Source organism: Rhinolophus sinicus, chromosome 14 (genome assembly GCF_057876585.1).
Source record: "Rhinolophus sinicus isolate RSI-liver-muscle chromosome 14, RSI-T2T, whole genome shotgun sequence".
In the NCBI taxonomy this organism is placed as follows: domain Eukaryota; kingdom Metazoa; phylum Chordata; class Mammalia; order Chiroptera; family Rhinolophidae; genus Rhinolophus; species Rhinolophus sinicus.
Genome location: NC_142514.1, coordinates 77,951,655 through 77,976,712, shown reverse-complemented (window position 1 = coordinate 77,976,712; position 25,058 = coordinate 77,951,655). Strand labels below are relative to the sequence as shown.

The following is a 25,058-nucleotide window of genomic DNA, read 5'->3' as shown; positions in this document are numbered from 1 at the left end:
CATTAAAAAGATTATTCATCACGACCAAGTGGGGTTCATCCCCGGGGCACAAGTATGGTTCAACATACGAAAATCCATCAATGTGATACATCACATAAACAAAATAAAGGACAAAAATCATATGATTATATCAATTGATGCAGAAAAAGCATTTGACAAGATACAACATCCATTTATGATTAAAACACTTAATAAAATACGTATAGAAGGAAAATACCTTAACATAATAAAGGCCATATATGACAAGCCCTCTGCTAATCTCATAATTAATGGAGAAAACCTGAAGCCCTTTGCTCTACGTTCAGGAACACGACAGGGATGTCCCCTATCACCTCTGCTTTTCAACATAGTGTTGGAAGTCCTTGCCAGAGCAATCAGGCAAGAGAAAGAAATAAAAGGCATCCAAATTGGGAATGAAGAAGTTAAATTATCACTCTTTGCAGATGACATGATGCTATATATAGAAAACCCTAAAGACTCCACCAAAAAGCTATTAGAAACAATCAACGAATACAGTAAAGTTGCTGGCTACAAAATCAACGCACAAAAGTCCATTGCCTTCCTATATACTAACAATGAAAAATCAGAAAAAGAAATACAAAAAACAATTCCTTTTGCAATTGCAGCAAAAAGAATAAAATACCTAGGAATAAACTTAACCAAGGATGTGAAAGACCTATATGCTGAAAACTATAAGACATTTTTGAAAGAAATTGAAGAAGACACAAAGAAATGGAAAGACATTCCGTGCTCATGGATTGGAAGAATCAACATAGTTAAAATGGCCATATTACCCAAAGCAATATACAGATTCAATGCAATCCCCATCAAAATCCCAATGGCATATTTTAAAGAAATACAACAAAAAATCATCAGATTTGTTTGGAACCACAAAAGACCCCGAATAGCCAAAGCAATCTTAAGAAAAAAGAACTATAATGGAGGTATCACACTTCCTGACTTTGGCCTGTACTACAGGGCCACAATAATCAAAACAGCATGGTATTGGCAGAAAAACAGACACATAGACCAATGGAATAGAATTGAGAACCCAGAAATAAAACCACATAAATATGGACAGATAATTTTTGACAAAGAAGCTAAAAACATACAATGGAGCAAAGACAGCCTCTTCAATAAATGGTGCTGGGAGAATTGGATAGCCACGTGCAAAAGAATGAAACTGGACTGCTATTTGTCACCATGTACCAAAGTTAATTCAAAATGGATCAAAGACTTAAGCATAAGACCTGACACAATAAACTGCATAGAAGAAAACATAGGTACTAAACTTATGGACCTTGGGTTCAAAGAGCATTTTATGAACTTGACTCCAAAGGCAATGGAAGTAAAAGCTAAAATAAACGAATGGGACTATATGAAACTTAAAAGCTTCTGCACAGCAAAAGAAACCATTGACAAAATAAAGAGGCCACCAACTGAATGGGAGAAGATTTTTGCAAACAGTGCCTCCGATAAGGGGCTAGTATCCAGAATATACAAGGAACTCATGCAACTCAACAACAAAAAAACAAACAACCCAATTGAAAAATGGGCAGAGGACTTGAAGAGACATTTCTCCAAAGAGGACATACAAATGGCAAATAAACATATGAAAAAATGTTCAACATCACTAATCATCAGAGAAATGCAAATCAAAACCACAATGAGATATCACCTCACCCCAGTCAGAATGGCTATCATCAACAAGACAAATAGTAACAAATGTTGGAGAGGCTGTGGAGAAAAAGGAACCCTCATACACTGTTGGTGGGAATGCAGACTGGTGCAGCCGTTATGGAAGGCAGTGTGGAGGTTCCTCAAAGAATTACGAATAGAATTGCCGTATGACCCAGCAATCCCTCTCCTGGGTATCTACCCAAAAAATCTGAAAACATTTAGAGATAAAGACACGTGTGCGCCAATGTTCATTGCAGCTTTGTTTACGGTGGCCAAGACATGGAAACAACCAAAATGTCCTTCGATAGATGAATGGATAAAGAAGTTGTGGTACATATACACAATGGAATACTATTCGGCAGTGAGAAAAGATGATATAGGAACATTTGTGACAACATGGATGGATCTTGAGAGAGTAATGCTGAGCGAAACAAGTCAGACAGAAAAAGCAGAGAACCATGTGATTTCACTGATATGTGGTATATAAACCAAAAACAACAAAAGAACAAAACAAACAAATGAGAAACAGAAACTCATAGACACGGACAATAGTTTAGTGGTTGCCAGAGGGTAAGGGGGGTGGGGGGGGAGGTGAGGGTAAGGGGGATCGAATATATGGTGATGGAAGAACTGACTCTGGGTGATGAACACACAATGGGATTTATAGATGATGTAATACAGAATTGTACACCTGAAATCTATGTAATTTTACTAACAATTGTCACCCCAATAAATTTAATTTAAAAAATAAATAAATAAAAATAAAATAAAAATAAAATAAAATAAAAAGTTAATAAAAAGGCAAAATAAACAACAAAACATTTTTAGAAAGAGATTAATAATCACGTGTCCTGAACATACACACACACACAACTCTAATGTATAAAATATTCACTAGATCTAAAATCATATTCATAGCGTCCCTAACTGAAAAGAATGTTTGTAATACCCACTTCTTTCATTTTCCAGAAAATACCTAAACAAAATTCGATTTGAGTGGCATTACTTACTTATCAACTATTGTTTTTAAGAAAAGGTTACCGATCCTTTTCAAACCAACCTGATATGGTGTGTTTCGTACTTTAGGCTCTCTGAGGAAAGCGGTCGCCCCACCATATCTTGTTTTCACAGGATGAAAACAAGAAATTCCAAGCTGGCTTGTTTGAAGGATCGAAGATCTCCCACTTAACTGTACAGAAACACAGTTGATAAATTATAAGCAATAAACACTCAAAACTAATGTGATTCAATCAACTCCAATTAGTACTCACCTGGGAGAGTCTTCTAAAGAATGCTGGGTTTTTGGAACTGGTGGCAGTATGCCTAGAGAATGAATTACTTTTCGTCTCCATGGACCACAGATGTGGCACTGAAGTGTTCTCCGAAGCAGCTGTATCAGAAACAAAAATATGTAACACATAGTAAAAGCACTAATGACGAGGCCCTAGATGTTCATGAATAGAAAATGAAAATTACAAGTGAGTGTAGAAAAATATTATCCCATGAAAGTTAATTTTACTACCAAAATTATTTACAACCAAATGCCAAGAACACCTTTAGCAGAAGCTCTTGAAGAAACACCACTGGTAGTTGAGATGTTACCATTGTCATGCTGAGGGGCAGAATCTTTCATTTCCTTCACAAGGGAAACTCGAGAACTGCCCGTTGGAAACGAGGAAGTTAAGGGATCAGAGTGTAATGCAGGAGAGTCTGACATGGAGAAATTCAGATGGCTCCGATGAAGAGAAGGCCTCGTTACTACATGTGGACAATTTGAAGTATTAGTTGTTGTGGTATCTTTAAACTAACAAATAAAACACTATTATTATGAATATATAACTTAGGAAAAGCAATAACCCATCATGACAAAATGCAGTTTGTACTTTAAGAAAACATACTACACAGTGCATATAGCCTCAATTCCAGTCACTGAGGCCTCCTATAAGCCCAATTGAGCCAAAAAAGATTTCAACTAACTGCAATTAATTTACCTAACCTAGTGTCAAAATATATTTCCGTGATCACATACCAACTTGTAAAAGTTCAGTGTTCCTGATTTTCTTTGAATTGGTCTCAGGATAAAACTCATTAATCAAAGATAAAATTAAAGCTATCTAATTCATAAAACAAAGTCTAACCCTTTAGAAACAACCACGATTAAATTTTATATCCTCCCAAAGAATTTACATTAGTTCCCCTTTTTCTGTGAGACATATATTCCACGACCCCCTAGTGGATCCCTGCACCTGCAGATAGTATCAAATGCTATATACTATGTTTTTACTTATACAGACATAGCTATGATAACATTTATTATATTAGGCACAGGAACAGATAAACAATAGCTAACAAAATAGAACAATTATAACAATATACTGTCATAAAAGCTATGTGAATGGGGACCCCTCGCTGAACTCTTCCTATAGGCTCAGGACTTTCTGGCACAACACGCTGCTGGCACTTGGAACACGGTTTCTGTCCATGTCTTCCACCCACAAACTGAATGATTTTCCATCTTAACTGAGCACTTATCATGTACTGTGGCTGTAACTTTTGCAGTCTGAGGTGCAATAGCACAAATTTATTTTTCTTTCTTCACAATTTCATGGGTAGAAATTCCCTCTTATTGTAGATCTTTGTACGATCTTTTCTTTCCCTAACAAGTTGAGAACTTTTACCTTCTCACTTAAAAAAACAGAACAAACACTTTCCAGCTCTCTGGCATATCCAAATTGCCAGCATCTCTGCTCTTGTGTTTTGGAACCATTATACGTAAAGTAAGTGTTATGTGAGCACTACCATTGGAATACCAAGACAGTCGATCTGATAACCAACCTGACACTTAGTGACTAAAGGGCAGGGAGGATCTACAGCGTGCAGACATTGGACAAAGGGATGATTCAGCTCCCGTCAGGACAGAGCAGCACTGCACGATATTTCATCATGCTATGCAGAACAGTGAGTAATTGAAAACTTAACGATTTTTTCTTTCTGGAATTTTCCACTTAATATTTTCACACCACAACTGACTGTGGGTAACTGAAGCTGCAGAAGGGAAAAATGCTGATAAGAGGGAAGTATACTATATATGCATACAAAAATATATGTATTCCCCAATCCAATAATCATGCTTTTACATCCTGTTCTGTAATGTGTTTTTCCATTTACCAATATAATTTTGTCTTTACATACAGAGCATTCATTCCCTTTAAATAGCACATTGTATTTTATCATACTGACTTACTCTACATATTTCATTATTTTCCCAATACTCCATCCAACTTTTATGGTTACACCTATATACTTATGAGAGCATACTTATCAACAAATCCACGATTCTTTAAGTTTGAAAGAGTAACATGAGGAGAAATTATGAAACAAATATTCCTAAAAAAAGATTTTAAAAATTCTGATTTGAAGGAAATCCAAGACAGGAGAGTGGATAAACCCTGTGTCTGCATCCTTCTGTGAAAATATTAAAATTACAACTAAATTATAAAATAATCAACTTGGGGAACCTTCTGAGATATAGCTGAACACAAGTTTTATAACCAATGATATAAAGAAAAAGCCACATTAAGACTGGTAGGAAGGGTGGAAAGACCGAACAGACTGGCACCAAACCGCCGGTGACAGTTGAGAATCAGGAGAGATTTCTTGGTCGAGGAGGTTCCCCCAAAGGAATGAGGTATCCCAGATCCACACCAGGCTATCAAGCGGGAAGAGGATCCCCCACAACACCCAGCTGGGAAAAAAAGTGGGCATTCTGACTATCCTGGTACGAAAAAGGCTATGAGAAACCCAGTCATTCTCTTAAGTGGCGCATGCACAGATTCTCTCACTTCAAGGCTCTCGAGCTGGGATCCAGTGAAGGGACAGTGACTCAGGGGGCATCAAAGTCATATGGGAGGCAGACTGAGGTTTGTGCTTCAGGGCAAGGGTGAGAGAGGACAATCAACATTTTCCCTGTGTAGAATCTTCTTCCCATGCAGCCAGCTGTCAGACACCATCTTTTCTTTCTTTAGCACTCCCCCAAGAGGGTGAAATTTGAATCTGAATTGGTCTGGTGGGCTCTACTGGGACCCTACCCACCAAATCCCCCCACACCAGAGGCACTTCCTCAGAGAGCCCTGTTAACACTGCACTCTTTCTTGAAAAGCTATCAGAGTCTGAGTACACCAGGCGGTCTACAACTGGCCTCGGTGTGCTCTAAGACTTTTGCTGAGTAGCTCTAGGCTCAGCCCTGGCACCAAGTCAGAATCTACATTAACCTGGTGACAACAACTCCGCCCACTCTAGTGACTCCCTGAGATCCTGCATCACCCAACTTGTGTACCACACAAGGCTTCATCATTTTCTGAACCTTAAGAAAGTTGGCAGGTAGCAGCAGGCCTCACAGCATCCTGGCTTTTGAAAAGAGCTACGCCAGGCTCAGTACTTGTGGCAGCTATCCTCAGATCACAGTGTGGCCTCTCACACATGCCTCCAAATTTAGCACAGAAAGCAAACATCCACAGGTCACTTTGTAGCTCCTATAAGGTAGTCCCTGGCTGATCACAGGCACTGGGTGTAATCAGCCTGCACCAGAGCCCTTCCTAAGAGCCCCCAGACCAACATACATGGAGGTTGGCTTCAGAACACAGCAGCGCAATACCCAGTTAGTCCCATAAGCAGCACACAAAAAAGCAGTCTCAAAGGGCACCAGAGCCCACAGGGCTGAATCCCTCAGTGGGATTCCCACTCAGGGAGGTAAGCCCCCTGAACAACAGCACATAAGCTGTGTACTTGACCAAACCCCACAACAAATCGCCAGGGGGAAAATTGCACCCACTAACATGCCAAGAGCAACCAAGGATCAACTATAACAAAAGGTCACACACAACTCACACAAGGGACACTCCTGGAGCACCTGGAGCAGGTGACCAGGGAGACTGTTCCAAGGCCCTACAGAGCACCTACTAAATAAGGCCACCTGACCAAGACAGGGTGACATAGCAGATCTACCTAATAGAAAAAAAGAAAGGCAGCCACAATGAGGAAACGAAGAAAGAAGTTCCAAATGAAAGAACTGGAGAAAACTCCAGAAAGAGAACTAAATGGAGTGGATACAAGAACCTACCAGATAGAGAGTTCAAAACAATGGTTATAACGATGCTCAAGGAACATAGTGAGAACTTCAACAGACAGATAGCAGGCATAAAAAAGGACATAAAAACCATAAAAAATAACCAGTCAGAAGTGAAGAATACAATACCTGAAATGAAGACTACACAAGAGGGACTCACCAGCAGATGAGATGTAACAGAAGATTGAATCATTGATTTGGAAGACAAGGTAGCAGAAAACACCCAGTCAGAACAGTAAAAAGAAAATGGAGTCCAAAAAATGTGGATAGTTTAAGAGACCTCTGGGAGAACATGAAGCATAACAACATTTGCATCATAGGGGTACCAGAAGTAGAAGTGACAAAGAAAGGGATTGAGAACCTACTTGAAGATCTAATGACTGAAAAACTCCCTAACCTAGTGAAGGAAAAAGATATACACGTCCAGGAAATACAGAGAGACCCAAACAAGATGAACCCAAACAGGACCACACCAAGACACAATATAATTATAATGGCAAAGTTTAAAGACAAACAGAGAATTCTAAAAGCAGCAACAGAAAGGCAATTCATCACCTGCAAGGGAGCCCCCATAATCCTGTCAGCTGATTTCTCAACTGAAATGTTGCAGGTCAGAGAGGACTGGCACAAAGCATCAATGTGATGAAAAGAAAAACCTACAACGAAGGCTACTTTACCCAGCAAGGATGTCATTTAAAATCTAAGGAGAGATAAAGAGATTCCCAGACAAGAAAAAGCTAAAGGAATTCATCATCACCAAACTGGTACTATAAGGAATTTTAAGGGACTTCTTTAAGACAGAAGAAAAAAAAAGTCAAAATTATGAATAACAACAACAAATTATGAATAACAAAATGGCAATAGCTACATATCTATCAACAATTACTTTCAGGGGCATCCCAGTTTCGGGTACCCCTTCCAATAAGGGAGCTGTACTTTTGCTTCAATAAAAGTCTTTGTTCCTCTAAAAAAATGAAACAAAACAAAACAGAAAAAACAATTACTTTCAATGTAAACAGAGTAAATGCTCCAGTCAAAAGACACAGGAGGGCTGAATACATAAGAAAACAAAACTCTTACATATGCTGCCTACAAGAGACTCACTTCAGATTGAAAGAAACACAGACATAAGGTGAAGGGATGGAAAAACTCATTTCATGACAATGGAAACAAAGAAACAAAAAAGAAATAAAAATGAAATAAGCTGGGGTAGCAACACTATACTAAACAAAATAAACCTTAAAACAAAGTGTATAACAAAAGATAAAGAAGGACCCAGCAATCCCAATTCTGAGTATTTATCTAAAGAAACCCAAAACGTTACTTTTATGGGACATGTACATCCACATGTTTACTGCAGCATTGTTTACAATGGCCACGATGTGGAGGCAGCCTGGGTGCTCCTTGATGGAAGAATGGATGAAGAGGAGGTGGTACATGTATACAATGGACTATTGCTCAGCCAGGGAAGGGAATGGATTCTTGCCATCTTTGGCAGAATGGGTGGACCTAGAAGGTATTTTGCTGAATGGAATGTCAGATAGAGAAAGACCGGTGTAATGTGTTTTTGCTTATATATGCAACCTAAAGAAAAAAATAAAGGAAAAAAAAACAGAAACAAACTCATACATACAGAAAACATTTTGATGGTTGCCATGTGGGAGGGTGGTTGGGGTGTAGGTAGAAAATGGGGATGAAATTGAGAAGTACAAATTGGTTGTTAAAAAATAATTATGGGGAGGTAGGGTATAACACAAGGAATATAGTCAATAATATTGTAATAACTACGCATGGTGTCAGAGAGGAACTAAATTTATTGGGGTCACCTATGGGAGGGGGTTTCGGGGCAGGGTGAAAAAGGTGAAGGGATTAATAAGTACAAATTGGTGTTTACAACATACTCATGGGGATATAAAGTAAAGCATAAGGAATAAAGTCAATAATATGGTAATAAATATGTACAGTGCCAGGTGGATATTAGACTAGTCAGGGGGATCACTTCCTAAATTATATAAATGTCAAACCACTATGCTGTACATCTGAAATTAATATAAACTAATATCGAATGTCAATTGTAATTCAAAAATTTAAAAGAGGAGAAAATTTGGGGGAAATAAGAATTTCAAATCTCCAGGTATAAAACAAATAAGTCATGGGGATGTAATGTACAACATAAGTAATATGGTCAATAATATTGTGATAGCGTGGTATGGTGTCAGATGGTTCCTGGACTTACCATGGTGATCAATTTTTAGGTATATAAATGTTGAAAAACTATGGTGTATCCCTGAAACTAATATAACAATGTATGTTAGCCATATTTTTAATAAAAATCATAAAGGAAAGGTCTGATTCGGTAGTCTAAATTTGGGCCCATAAAACAGCCTAAGTAGTCAGAGGTATCCCGGGAATCAGTGAGAAAACAATACTATGTGGAATTGCTCTGACACACTGGATCAGAGCACATGCTCATTTTTGCCTATGAGAGATACTGTGATCCAAAGATTTCCTGTCATTATACGCCCACAAAGAGCAAATGACAATGTACACTGCCCCCATGTTCTCACTGCGTATGAACCCTTTCTGATTTCTGTTAATATAATATGACAAATGGCATCACTATATGATTTGCACTTACTTTAACGACAGGGATATTGAGTATCCTTGCCTAAATTCATTGGTCATTCATATTTCTTCTCCTGTTAGTTGTTTATTGATGTAATCTCTCTTAAGATTACTGAGATCTAATTTCTTTTTCAGTAAATCAGTGTGAGATGATCTAAAGTATCGAAACTTTCACTATCAGTTGTATCCCTTCATTTCTTTTGATGGTGTCTTTTGTAATCAGAAAATAACTTCTACCTTGTTTACAGAGACTTGATAGTATTCAAAGACTCTAAAAAATGAAAAATTTTACTCCCTTTACATAGAGATGCTACTGGACATACAATGGATGGGTTTACCCACAGAAAACACCATTAGGTCGAAAATGCATTTAATACACCTGACCTACCAAACATTGTACCTTTACCCAGCCTATTTTACACCTACTGAGAACACAATATCCAAAAACGTTGGCGATACAGTACACTGCAGAGTATCAGCTGTTGTGTGATCTCATACCTGACTGGGAGATGTGGCTCATGGCCATGGCCCAGCATCCCAAGAGTATCTTACCACAGGTCACTAGCTTGGGGAAAGATCAAAATTCAAAATTTAAACTACAATTTCTATGTACTGTGTATCACTTACACACTATAGCAAGGTCAAAAAATCATAAGTTGAATGAATGTTAGTTATGTCGGGGTCCTTCTATGCTAAATTCCAAGAGGCTTCCCCCCCTTCCCACTTTATATATCTGTATATTTCTGTACCAGTTCCATAATGGTTTAAATACTGTAGCTTTAGGACACATTGAATAACTCTAAAAGAGCCTCCAACCTACCCCACATCCCCCTTATTCTTTTTCAGAATTTTTCTATTCACCTTCAGTTGTATTTTCAAGAACTTTAGAATCATTTGACAACTTTCCAAAAGACTCTTCCAGTTAGGGTAAAACAACTGGGCCCCAGATTAGCTTGTCTAATGTAAATAATTATAAAACTGGACAAACTATGTGAAGGACAGCTTTCAGGCAATAAAACACAGCACACAAAAACCTGACACAGTGAGCCCTAGCTCTCTGTCTAGGGCATTTCACACCTGTTGCAGAGCTGGAGTCTAAGCAAAGCACAACAGGCAAAAATCAGAATTAAGGGCATTGGACTAGAAAATTGTGCCAGAAGGGGCCTCCAGGTGGCCCCACGGGAGTATCCAGAGTCTATTTACTGCAGACTCATCCCCAAAACGCACAGAGGGGACAGGGCTTGGAAGCTAAGTCCCACCACTTTACGGGACTTAAGAAACACCCTGGAATTTCCGTAGATACAACTACCAAAGTGTGAAACTAAGTCTATAAAGCTAAAAATGATCATTCAGTAACAACTGCCTGCTAAAATGAGAATCAATTCTTGTCAGAGGGAGATAACAGAATCTAGAAACTCTACATATCCATCCAAATTGACAATATTTTGTAAAAACAATCCCTTGATATACCTAAAAAAAGAAAACTGTGATCCGCAATGGGAAAAAATTAATCAACAGAAACTGAAACCAAGCTAGCCAAGGTGCTATACTTAACACAGTCTTTAAAAAGGTATTAAACTATGACCAAAGTTCCTAACACACCTGTTAAAATTACCTGACTGGGATCACGCTCACCGGGGAATTCATTGAGGGATGCAAGGAATCATTCATCATTAGGGAATTGTTAATGTAGCTGAGCATGTTAATAGATTAAATGGAATAGAAAACACAGCCCAGAAATAAACCCTCTCATCAATGGTCAAATGATCTTCGACATGGGTACCAAGACCACCACTCGACAGGCAAAGGACAATGTCCTCAAAAAATGGTTTTTGGAAACATGGATCTCCACATGAAAATGAATGAAAGGGGACCGTTACCTTACACAATATACAAACATTAACTCAAAATGGATTAAAGACCTAAACATAAGACCCAAAACTATAAAATTCCAAGAAGAAAAGAAAAGGGAGAAGCTTCATGACACTGGACTGGACATGACAGGCAACCAAAAAAACAGCAGACATAAGGGATTATATCAAACTTAAGTTTTGTGCACTAAAACACACAATCAACCGAGTGGAAAGCAAATCACAGAATGGTAGAAAATATTTGCAAATCACATGTCTGACAAGGGGTTAATATCAGAAAATATAAAGAACTCTTACTACTCACAAAACAGAAAACTCAAATAGCCTGATTAAATATTGGGCAAAGGACTTGAACAGACATCTCTCGAAAGCTTATACACAAGTGGCCAACAAGCATATAAAAAAATGCTCAACATCACTAATCAGGAGAGAAATGCAAATCGAAACCACAGTGAGATACCACTTCATACCCATTAGGACAGCTATTATCAGAAAAGCAGAAAATAAATGTTGGCAGGATGTGGAGAACCGGGAACCTGTATGCACTCTTGGTAGAAAAAGATGTTCAACATCATGAGTCGTGTAAAATGGCACTGCCTCTGTGCAAAACAGTATGTCAGTTCCTCGCAAAATTAAAAACAAAATTACCATATGAACCAGCTATTCCATTTTTGGATATACACCCAAAAGAACTAAAAGTAGATTCTCAAAGATTTCTGTACAACCATGTTCCTAACAGCATTATTCACAATAGCCAAAAAAGTAGAAGCAACTTAATTGTTCACTGACAAATGAATAAATGTGGTATATACATACAGAGCAATATTACACAGCCTTCAAAAAGAAGTAAATTCTGGTACATGCAACAGCATAGATGAGTCTTAAAGATATTAGGCTAAGTGAGAGAAGCCAGTCACAAAAGGACAAATACTGTATGACTTCTCCTCATCGATCAGGTCCACTGCCCCTGCAGAACACACTAGACACTCCATGGCTCCCGCTCACTAAGACAGGCAGCACACAGAGGTACATCAGCGGAAAGTTGCAGACAACAGGTTTGAAATGAGCCACAGATTCTGTAACTGTTCTTCCTGCACTATTTGTGCTATTTGAAGACGGTACAGTGCCCTCCAGCTCCAGGTACTGTTAATGGAAAAGCCACACTGGTACAATTAACCTTCACTAAACAACATTCAGGACTGTTATATCTGAATTACTTTAAGCTTCCAACGATGTGGCACTACTTTAAGAGCAGACATGCCTAAGTTGTTTTGAGAACACATTGACAAATTCAAGTGTAATGTTTCGCAGAGGAAACACAAACTGTGATGTGTTGTATCTAGTGAGATCTACATTCCACATATTGAGGAGTTATAAGAGGTACTTTAATTCACATGTTATGTGATTATATGTATAGAATAAACACTGTGAGAAAGGTCGAGGCAGACTGTGAAGAGAGAACTCTCTGGAATTTACAAAGTTTAACATAGGAGTAGAATTCAGATCTAAGACAAAGGGGAAACACTACCAGTCTTTGAAATTAATTATCAAAAAGCTGCTCACAATTCGTTACCAAATAACCAAGGGAATCAGAGTGGGAAGGTGGGTGAATAGGCGTGTGATCAGAGCCAAGGAGATCAACAGCAAGTCGGCTGTCTTTGAAGCTGGGGGATGGGGACAATGGGGTTCACTGCACCATCCTCCTTACTGTTGTGAGAACTTTTTCTAGTTTGACACTTTGCATATTTTAAGTTTAGAAGTTATTCACAAAGGTGTGTATAATATACATACATGCAGCAGAAAAGCTCCTTATAACCTCAGTAATATAATGAATAAAATCCAAGTTGGAATTGACCACGGTGACCACTGAATTAATTCCATTATTTCAAACTCTCCGTTCATCTGACACCTACATTAAATTCTTCAAGTTAGTAAATCCTCACAAGCAAGCACACGAGGATGGAAAAGAAGCTGTCAGTCCCTGGGGATACACACTGTTTACATACGAGAAGTCTCTAATACAGAGAAAGAGAGAGCCTGGGGGCCCATTTGAGGCCCAGGGAAGAAAGTGACAAGGAAGCAGTCAGCTTAGAGGTCTACCAGAGAAAGGCTCAATATATTTCAAAAAAAATGGTAATATATTTCAAAAAAATGTCGAAAAGTACCGAGCTGTACACCTTAAATGCATTACCTCAAGCCTATGTGACATGGATCTCAATAGAGGTGTAAAAAGTATTTAATGTGAAATGACAAAGTAGCATTTCCAAATATGCCACATGCATGGGTTACACTGAAGCTATTTACTATTTGTAAACCCCCCACCACCACCACACACACACAAATGCTGGAAGTGGATCCAAAACCGGTCAAGCCTTAACATGCCTGGTCACTCAACGACACGATGAATGAAATGCCCCATTGGCGCACTGCAGAGGACAGAAACCAACTGCAGTTCCGCCATACCCAAATTCCTGTGCTGTGGGAGGCAGTACCACAGTGTCAGTGTAAGAGCTGATGTCTACACAGCGCTCCCTTAGCGCCAGGGCCTACTCTGAGGGCTTTGCATGTACTACTGTTTTCAAAAGTATTTATGAGGCTACACAAGAGAAAGGAGACTGTCTTCCCCAAGCCACATGTCTAACGATTGCTGCTGTCAAAATCAAACCCAAAGTCTAACATCAGAGCTTGCCCTCTTAACTGATATAGTGTATCTGACTCCCTTAATTATAATCAGAAAGCCGATAAATGAGAAAGATATTTAATTGGAATCTGATCACTATTCTCCTCCTTCTTCCCAGTTAGATTTACCACATCAGACAATATAAAAATATTTAAAATTCAGGCACGAAACCAGCATTCAAAACACAATACCCACGCCCTATTTACCTTCCGTGTTACTGACTGTTGGCTCAGGAGTGATTCTGCCACCGTGAATATTAGCGCTCTCCTCATCAGCACATATCAGATGGTCATCTTCTCTATTTTCCAGCCCCTGTGGTTCCTCTCTTCTAACTGCTGAGCAGGTGCATACATGTTCATTCCTGCTGAAGTAGTTCTGTAGCCATTGTGGCACAATATTCTTAATAGATTCTGTCAACTTGCTAAAGATACTCTGTTGGGGGGAAACACACATAAGGCAGTTTGAGAAATGTATTTTTATATAGGTACCAACTTACAGAAAGCCACACCAAGAAAAACACAACTGTTTCCAACAAAGTTTCCTAAATATCAGTTTCTTGAGTTAATGCTGACATACCAGTATTTCACAAATTGTAGAGACATTATGAAATTCCTGCTTTTTTCTTTCTTCCATAGCATGTATTCATGAGCCAATAATTACCCCCAAATGGCCATATTATTCGAATCCTTAAAAATCTCCAATAGTCCTTCCCATGAGACATAAACTTTAAATTTAGTAATGAAGCATGCACTAAAATGTCATAATCCCAGAGAAAAGGCATCCATTTTGATCTCAGCATATTAAAGAAGCAATATAAACAATACCTTCAATAGCTGCCTCAAGCAATTATTTTATTGCAAAGTCTTTTAAAAGAACAAAAATCGAGACAAAACTAGGAGACTCCTTTTCAAAAATGACGGACAATAGACAACTAATCCAACATAAGAAACTCAAGAAATAATCTCATGTTTTTTAATGGTAAAATTTCATTATACAGAATGTTGCCTGAAAATCCGAGGAAATAGTTTTATTATGGTAACTTCTAAAAGGAGAAAAATGTGGTGTAACAACTATCAGTATTAACATTTACAGTAGCTTTGCTACAGGCCAGACACTATTCTAAGCGGTTTATAAATCTTATTCAATTTACTCCTCACAATAATTTTATTAAGTTGGTATTAACTGGGTCACTTTACAGATGGAGACTTAAAATGAATGCCATACTTAACCAAAGGTCACTTCTGGGGCAGTGTTAGATTTCTGTGGAGAATAATCAGCAAACAAACCAAACAGTCAAAATGGACATAATAAAGCTCATTACCTAAAGCTCATGAACTTTGCTTGCAGACCTTCCCTTTACTTAACTAAAATATAACCAACGAATCTATCTCAGCCCACAGCAGCTCAGCACAAGGAAATTACCATGTGAGAGAGAGGAGTTACTAGTGGCACAATGAATGACAGCATCAGGAGCTCCACAGTACAAAGTAATACGGATGATAAAACTGACCCAGAACCATTGGAAGAAAACAACATCCCTCAGCTTCAGTGTACCTCTGTGGGGTAAGCGACCCTAAGTCATAAGAAAAGGTCATAAGCTCAGAATCCCCGAGACTAGTGGTTCCCAAAGTGTGCCCCCCTCACAGTAACATCAGCCTCGCCTCAGGCCCCATCCCAGCCCTACTACACTCAGCAGGTAGGCTCACCTGATTTAACAAAAGCCCCCAAGGGATTCTGATGGGTGCTCAAGTTTCAGAACCACCATTCTCGTTAAAGAGATGAGGAAATTAGATACATTTAATGAAATTACAATACATTTATTTCAGGGAAAAAGTCCCTCTACAAGAGGTGAATAAAATTATGTGTACTTACAAGTCTTATTACGAATCAGTTACCTGGAAACGTATAATGTGGAATACTGGTCACACAATCATTAAAATATATCATAAAATATTCTAAAATGAATGAGAAAAACAAATTGTCCAGTGGACTGTAATGCAGAGTCTCTGGTTCCGCTACCCGCACAAGAATGCAGGATATGGTGAGGCCAAAAACGAACACCAATGGAGCCATAGATAGCGGAGTCATACCACTATATTGTCGCAGGCAGCTGGGTTGAAGATACAGGAAGCAGGCTCCAAACGATGTGCAATCCGCAATCTGCTTCTCTGCGAACCAACCAACCCCCACTAACTAGCTGCAATCCGAGCCTGCTATCCCACCACAGCCGTTATATCGTGGCTAACTGGCTCACTGGTTACAGCTGATGGCCAATCAGTCACAGCTGATGGCCATCTACTACCCGAGACAGCACCTTTCCATGTGAGGCGAAGAGCCTGGAAACTGATTTCTGGGTCTCTGTCCCCACAGGACTGTACAGAACACAGTGCGGCTTACAGAACAGTCTCCCCAGTGTTTCTCAAACTTTAGCCATGATTTTCACCTGTACTATTACTTACTGATTTTTCTTTCTATCCACTCACTTCTCTTCATAAATTTAGCTTTTTCTACACAATAAAATCTACCAAATCACAGATTGATGTTGTATTGGGCTTCACGTGCCCATCCTCATTCTATTCTTGAGAAGTTGTCCCACCAAACTGGCTTCTAAAAGGGTTGGCCTATGACAGACACCAGATATTTGAGGATGGGAGGAAAGAGGTCTTTCTTCCTGTGCTCCCTCTGATTAAGTGCCTGCCCCATCTCTAAAACCACAGCTCTAGACAGGTGGTCCCTCCTCCACTCCTGACACCATTTCTTCCCTTTATCCTTCCAGTCTGAGGGATGATGGCAGCTTCTGCTATTGCTAGTCTCTGGGCCTCCTGCCACGCCGTATTTATTCCTTAACCACCAGCATATCTCTAAGTAGACTCTCTTAAAAGACATCTCCATTCAATCATCCAGAGTGTCTGTTTCTTGATGGGCCCCTAAGGTATTGATATAGCAGTGCTACTTGTCAGAGTTTTTTGTATGATTAAAATGAAAATTAAACAGTCAGTCCATGTATCAGTTTGACTCATCTACTTTATCACCAATGGGACAAATGTACCACGCTTAGGGCAGCACTCATAGTACCCAAAAGTTACATCCAACCTTTATCTCTTAAAGAAGTCCATAAATAGGCCACAGAGAAGCTTTATTTGGGGACTATTTTGGAATCTTATTTAACTCATAGATGTAACAGCAGACATTGCTTTCCTTCACTCAGCTCATTCAGTCAGTACTTACTGGTCGCATGCTACATGTCAGACACAGAACACTGGGAGACGGCAGGGAACGAGTTCCTGCCTTCTTGGAGCTTATATTCTAAGTTAGGGGGACAAATAAATATAATATGTAACATATAACATCATCATTCGGTGATACGGGCAAGAATAAGGCAGGGAAGCCAAATGGGGTAGCTATTTTATATAAGCAAAAACCTGAAAAAGGTGAGGCATGAGCCATGCAAATTTCTAGTGAAGTTTTCTAAACTGAGGGAACAAAAAGTACCAAGACTCAAATACAGCAGTGTCCTTGGTACATGCTGACGAAGCTTATGGTAACCATTTATGACTGCAAAATCTAATAAACATTAAATAACTACTGAAGTTCTTCAAAATTCCCCTTTAATCACGTGCATGTGTATGTGTGAGAACCTATGTGTAATCTTTTATTCTATAGCATATATACATATGTACATACATATACAGAGAGACAGTAACTGTAAAAGGACTAACACAGTGGTCCTCATACTGGAGTCTTTAGATCAGCAGCTTTGGTGTCACCCTGACCATGTTAGAAATGGAAATCTGTCTGTTTTAAAAAACTCTTGATATGATTCTTATGCAAATTAAAGTTGGAGAACCAGTGTACTAAAATCCTCTACAAACTCAGTGACTATTATCCCAATTAAGGCCAGAGTAAACATAACCCTGAGTATAAGCTTAACTACAACAAAGTTTTACCTAAATGATCACCCTATTTCCATGAGAATCAAATACATCAGACCATTACACCAACTTTTATAAACAGCTACTTCATAATATCAACTTTGAAATTCACACCACAAGTAAATATAAAAGATTATCTTTGAAGCATTTTATTTCTAATTGTAAAGACTTAGCATACTTATGGTAAATAACCAACTACTGAGTATTCAATTGTAAAAAATTGTTGTGAAAAAGAAATCTGATTATGCACAGATTTGCGTGGAGACCATAAAGTTGTCTGTATATCAAATAAATTTGGAGAAGTACTTCCCTGCCTGACAAAGGGGAAAAACCGTTTCGTTATAGAAGTAAAGGTTCCTTTGACTGTATAACCAAAGAACATCTCATCTTTGTCTCCTAAGCAGTGCACACTCATGTCCTGCTTTACCAGATCAGCTTCCTTCCTGCTGTCAGAGGCTTCAGAGGGAAGCATAATGGCCACCATGTAACTCCATGGAAGGTTTCCTACAGAAAACCTTCTCTGATCCTCCAAGTCTGGGCAGTCCCCCCCTTATATGCTCCAACAGTGCCCCGTACTTCTTACAGGACGGCAATTTGTCAAACAGGATGTAATCAGTCTGTCCATCACCTGCACTAACATTGGCTCTGTGAGCGCAGACACCAGGTCTGTTCACGCACAGATTAGCTGGTGCGTGGTTTGAATTTTCCTACGACTGCACTGCTCAACCAACCTCTTATTCCTACACATGAATATTCCATGACACGTTTCGAAAAAGAACATCAGTGATTCTAGAACTTAAAAATAAATAATAAATTTGCTCAGTGTAATAGTTGTACCTCAACCAAATAATATTTCTGTCACTACACTAATAATCCTTTCTTCAAAAAACCAATGTGTGAAGCTATCCAAGACCATGGGAAAATTGAAACCATCCTCTGGAATGATAAATAATACAAAACCAACTAAATGAAAAGAAGCAGAAAGTCAGGCCCCCAAAAAGCTAAATTAATGAAGGGCTTAGAAAAATCAACAAAGAAACGGAGCATTAAAATCTTAAAAATACTCCTTGTAAGCCTAACAACATAATCACAACTAATGAGCTAAATTCAAGGATTAAAGGCGTGAATCTTCAAACTCAGACTGGTTAAACTCATCGAGTCCATTCTTTCCAAGGTTCTGCACTTGGCAAAACACGTTAAAAAATGCCATTGAGATTAGAGTACTCAGTTTAGGGGCCAGAAGTAAAATCAAGTAAATGACTCACATATCAAGCACAATCTGTCTAAGGTGCGGTGAGGACACTAGCTTTACAAATTCCATTTTACCTGATTTCAAGGATTAAAGAAAGAAGGCTGAGGTGGGGAAAGGCTCTTCTACAATACAAACTCACAACTCGTTTCTAATAAAAAAGGTCTTTTTTTCCTATGTATCTTTTCGCCAATTGGAAATCTCAGAACAACCAGAGACATCTCTTCAACATGACTAATTCCTTCCTTATCACTACTATACAGCCTTCCTTCTTCTTACATAGAACTCTATTCCTACTAGTTTTCTTGACTTCAGTTCTATGCAACTCTCTTCTTCACATCATACTCTATTAAACAGTAGTACTCAGACTATAAAATCTCTTTTGTCAAATAACTTCACTGCCTCTCTAAGTATAAATATCAAATATATTCCATCATCAGCTTTCAGGTTCTGGAGCCCCATTCCCCCAGAATACACCGCTGTTTTGATTTTTATCTGCTCTTTCAGTGGCCGTTATTTCCTTGGGGACCATCACTAACCCTTAGTTCTCTTCCACAGTTCTGTGAACATTCTCCTTACCCACTGAATTCCCACGCCACCAGACTCTCCTTCCCAAACTTTTTTGAAACTCTTATTTCATATAGTCTGTTTAATCAGTGTTTCCCCTTGCTGCCTCCAAGCCCAAGTAAAGAACAAGAACTAAGAACACAAGACTTCACATGAGACTTAAAAAATATCTATTATAAAAACACTAAATTAGAGCGAAAACCTAGATGCCATTGTAATCTACCAGGTATTGCCAGTTTTTCAATATATCCATTCTAACATTACTTGTTTAAAAATATGTCTCTATTCTGACTTTAACACTCAGTTTTGTTTTTTGTTTGTTTTTTTTTTTTAATGGCAGCTGAGATTGTGAACTCAGCATGTATGCAAACACAGGAGGTGGATTAAAATTATTGTGATTTCCTCGAAGCTGTTCCTATGAATATGTTTGTTTTGCTTGATTGGCTAAGCCTGCTCCAAGTACTGCAATTGTTACTGCTCCAGTGTCTGTGTGCCTGATGCACACTCAGTTATTTCCATGAGGGAAAAAGGTAATGAAGTATTCAAATTCTAATGCAGTTATATTGAATCTAGTTTTAAATAATCTCAATCTAACCTGCAAATCTAAGCTACTAGTTGTCATATTTTACAACCTCCAGTGTGACAGTCAGCAGCCAAGTTTTCCCAATATACCCAGTCCAAAACCTTCTAGCCACTAAAAATCCGCTTTTCATTTCTCTTCTCAACTTCAACAGATCAAGCCAAACAACCTGGGCATAAAAATTACTCTGGCTAAAAAGTTAGAAACTACAATGGGACACACATTTCCCCTTCCTTCAATACTCTGTCACTAACACATGAAGGAGAAACATGGCCTGGCTTAGTCTCTTATTTTCAGTTATCCATATCACAGAGGTGGTGAATAGTTAATTAACAGGAATCAAACAACAAGGACAAGAAAAAGAGTCCCTAAAAGACCTGTAAGCTAGCCACAGGAGACCCACTAAAAGGCCAAAGCAGTGTAACCCAAAGTTCCCTATAAGATATTGCCACTTTTTGTCCACAATCTGTTTGACACAGGATGTAAGAATTTATTTCTGAAATCATACTATGGAAAAGATCAGTGAAATCAAGCAAACTGACACACACACTGGAATATCTCCTCGCACAGACAGAAAAGGCACTGTCCTGTCCTGTTCTGACAGTAAACACAGTAAATTGTACCTGGTGGCGAGACTTTAAACTGGGCTTCCCAACACAGAAGACCCTTCTCAAACTCTGCTACCACCATGACCATTAACTAAGTAGCTACAAAGAAAACATTTCTGAGAATAAAAGATCAACATATTTTTCCAATAATACACTGTGCCTAATGAAAATGGTTTAAATTAGGGTCATCAGACCAAAGTCTTCATTTTACTTAAAACTAACAGATACCTGCCTCATCAGGGAACTTTCCAGGAAATGGAAACAACACCTGGGCCCTTTTGTCACTCATGAGAAAATGTGGTAAAATCATAAACTACACAACGGCCTCTCATCATGAACCAAAATACGACCTTTCTTCAAACAACTCAATACTTGGATTTATTTCCCTATATATCTAAATGACTGGCATTTCTACAAAGAAAATATGTTAAAAGTAAGCACTTAGGAGAGTAGCAATAATTTAAGGTTTGGCCTCATCACTCAGCAAACAAGTCCTTAAATCCAATATGAGCCTATAAAAGATTGAGCGTGGGTATATAAAGGAAAAACCACTAGAAAGAGGCAGCAGAATTCATAGGCAGTTAAAACATTTAAATCAAAAGTTTCTAGTTAATCACAGTAATTACAAATGAGTCCTTACTTTATATGCCAGGCCCTGATTTAAGAGCTTTACTTCTGTTATCTCATTTAACTCTCAGAACAATTTCTGCTCTACAAATGTGTAAATTAAGCACAGAGTACTTAAATAACTTGTATTTATTTACAAGTTGATTACAAGTCCTGGCAGACAGGCATTCAAACCCAAGTGCTTGACTTGATTAGAGCACATTTCCTATCAACTCTTTCCATTCCTATGTCCATGGATAGAATTAAACATCTAGGAGAAAGCAAATAAGGATAAATTCAAAACTACTTAGTGACTTCTGGAATGAGATCAGTATTCAACCTCTAAATATCCCTCCTTTTCAAAACTGAGAACACTCTTTAGTCATCAGATACCAAGCAGGGCATACTTATTTGGAACAAAGTATTTTATAGATGGTACCAATACAACAAAACTCCACCACCACCAAAAACCCACATTGTCATATAATGGAGTGTTATTTAGGCAACTCATGGTCTGTGGACTAAATACAGACCTTGGATGCCTTTTACACGGGCCACAAGCTAAGAATGACTTTTATACTTTTTAAAGAATGTGAAAACAGAGGAAAGAACTTTCAGCTACAAACCTATCTGGCCTTTACAGAAAACGTTTGCAGACTCCTGGTCTAAGTTACTGAATAAAGGTGTTTCCTTCCCCTCTTTTTCAAATAGCCTAATGCAGGAACTGACTGGTAAGACAAATTACAACCTAGGAAAATAAAATGAATGGATTCCCTTAGCTCCAAACCAGAAGATAAAACCTCTGAAGCACCCACCCACTCCACCCCCCAAAAAAGGGCAAAATTAAGTAGTTCCCCAGCACCAGGAGCTGGTGGTGGATTCTTGCAGAGCCAAGGTTCTGGTAAGAGTAGAAGACAGAAAGGAGGCAGTCAGCCTATAAATCCACAAAAGTCCCAGAAAGGAGTAAAGAAAGTTCTTATTTTAAGATTTAAAAATCGATAATAATAAATTGAGTAGTATTTTATATATTCCTGGATACTTTTATGTGCTATTTTCTGCCAATACTAAGTAACACCTAGTGTTGATGTAAAAATCCCCAAACATCTTTAAACCTGAATCCAAAGCGAGAAATATATTTTCTTTTCCAATTAAACGGCTGAGGCAAGAAGCTGATAGTATTTTGGATGAGGGAAATGATAAATTATGAAGCTGTAAAACAGAACTGCACAACCTAAAATCATAGCAGCTCTAAGAGAGTTTGGATCTTAGGTGTTATCTTGTTAAGGCATCACCCCCCAAATTTAGATTTTTTACCTAAGAGCATTAAAAAGAAACTGTGATTATAACTTTTGGCACCTAGAATATATTAACTCGTTTCCAGACCATCCCCGCTGCACCACAGGGAGTCGCTGTCTAGTACCTGGCGCCTCTGCCCACCCAGCTCGTAAGGTTGAAATGACCGCAGGTGGCAACGCCTCGTCGGGATCTTGCCGCCGCCAGCGCCCCCTCCTGTTCCTCCGGCCCCCGAGGCCATGGCGGAGCCTCGGCTCCTTCCCGCTACGTGGCCGGTGTGGGGAGCCATGGTTTCTTGCAACCCTGAACCTTGCAGACTGGCTCGGTTTCTGCCCCCATAACATTGCCTCTGCCTTATCTGAGAGGCGCCTAACGGCTGCTGAGGAATGTGGTGGAAACAGCTAGTTCCCGGACACAGAAGACTAAGGGCTTTCTGGACAATTGGTAGGTTCTGTCTCCTTGAGATATTTACTTTTGTGAGTTTCAGTGACCTTGTATCTTCTATGTCAAAGGAAAGTTGAGGCTGGAAAGATTTACTTTCGCTGAGATAATGCATATCTTCTTCGTTTAACTGCACGTACTCAAACTGTATATATTGGTTAGAGATAATAAACTCAGGGCTTCAGCATGACTGAAGACCGGCCACATTAGCATTTGTGTGTGTCTTTTATTTCATTCCCACTCCCCCATTCAGGTACTGATCGACTCGTGGCAGCTGGCCCGTCACACTTGGCGCCCGAACAGGGACCTGAATACGGGGGATAACAGTGAGGAACTCCGCGTGGCAAGGGCCCAGCTCGTATAAGAGCTAATTTCAGTGGATGCGCGGTGAGTAAGGCACAATACCCCTCGGTCGAATGAATGTGTGAGTGAGTGATAGTTCCACGACTTCTTGTCACGGAGCTTGCTTGGGCCCTAATCTGCGGTTCCGGTTCTGTCATACGGCATAACGGCGACTGGACTTCTGTCCACCTGTTCGGGGGATTATACCGAAGCGCCTTAGCCAAGACAGATTTAGCTCCGCGAGGGGCACGGCCAGACGGGCATCAGAGTGTTTTCCTTGTTGATTGAAGGGCCGAGTTAGGGTGAAGGATGGGTCACGCTAGCAGCAAGGACCTGTATGTTAGAGGACTTAAGAAATTGCTTGCCGCCCGTGGCAGTCGGGTGAGCAGAGAACAGTTAGATAAGTTTTTAGAATTTGTAAAAGAAGTTTGTCCATGGTTTCCAGAAGAAGGCACTGTCAGTCTGGAAACTTGGGAGAAAGTGGGAGAGCAGTTACAAGATTATTATGCTGCCCACGGACCTCAGCAGATCCCTGTAGAAACATTCGGGTTGTGGACCTTGATTAGAGATTGTTTAGATCTCAGGCGTAAGAGCTGTAAACTAGAGAAAGTGAAACAAGCTGGCAATGAGGAAATTCTTTCATCTGCCGCTTCTCTGGCAGAGAGAGAAAAGGGGGAGGAAGCCAAACCCACAGAAGAACTTTTTAAAGATACAGAGCCTATTTATCAGGAACCTCCGGTCGAGGACTGGGAAGATTTAGACTCTCAGGATCAGGAAGACTTAGAGGATGAAGCAGCCAAATATAATAGGAACAAATACCCTCCTTTGGTGGCTATGGCTCAAGAAGGCAGACAACCTGCAGGCACTACACTTTCTCTTGCAGATCAGATAAAGATGATTCAGGGACAGTTGATTGAATTTAAAGTTGCTGTGGACGAAGGAAATTGTCCTCGGGGTCCCCAGATTCCTTTTAGAGAGCAATGGAATCCTCGGGGCAAAGATCCCCTCATAGTTATTCCCTTTGCACCACCTCCTGAGGAGCTCTGTATGTGGGGTCCTCCGTTGCAGCCCCCAGTTTGGGACATGCCTACTAAGCCTCCGCCGGATTATGTTAAGCCAGGATCGGACTCTAATGTGTGTTCCCCTCTTCAAATGGCTTGTGAGGAAGCTCACAAGCAGGGGGAATCCACAGAACAATTTGGAGTATATCCTCTTTTTGACAGGCTTGACCAGGAAGGGAATAGGTTTAGAGAATGGAGGCCATTTCAATGGAAACAATTAAAAGAGTTAAAAGAGGCTTGTGTACAGTACGGCCCTATTGCCCCTTTCACCATGGCAATTCTGGATGCTTTGTCTAATGAAGCTACTCCTCCAGAGGATTGGAAGCATATTGCTCATGCTTGCCTTTCCGGGGGCGATTATCTTTTGTGGAAATCCGAGTTTTATGAAAATTGCAAGG

General features: G+C 39.4%; 1 protein-coding gene across 1 annotated transcript in view; it reads right to left on the bottom strand.

The window, feature by feature from the left end:
* Positions 1 to 23,085, bottom strand: part of LOC148755737 (nuclear pore complex protein Nup153-like) — a 44,035-nt gene extending 20,950 nt beyond the window's left edge. The window contains exons 1-4 of the mRNA XM_088791360.1: positions 22,944 to 23,085; positions 14,188 to 14,413; positions 2,952 to 3,070; positions 2,741 to 2,869 (exon numbers count right to left, since the gene is read on the bottom strand). Coding sequence (XP_088647486.1) covers positions 2,741 to 2,869; positions 2,952 to 3,070; positions 14,188 to 14,413; positions 22,944 to 23,057 — 588 coding nt within the window. The 5' untranslated portion in view covers positions 23,058 to 23,085. The remainder of the gene's footprint in view (positions 1 to 2,740; positions 2,870 to 2,951; positions 3,071 to 14,187; positions 14,414 to 22,943) is intronic.
* Between the last annotated feature and the right edge of the window lie 1,973 nt (positions 23,086 to 25,058).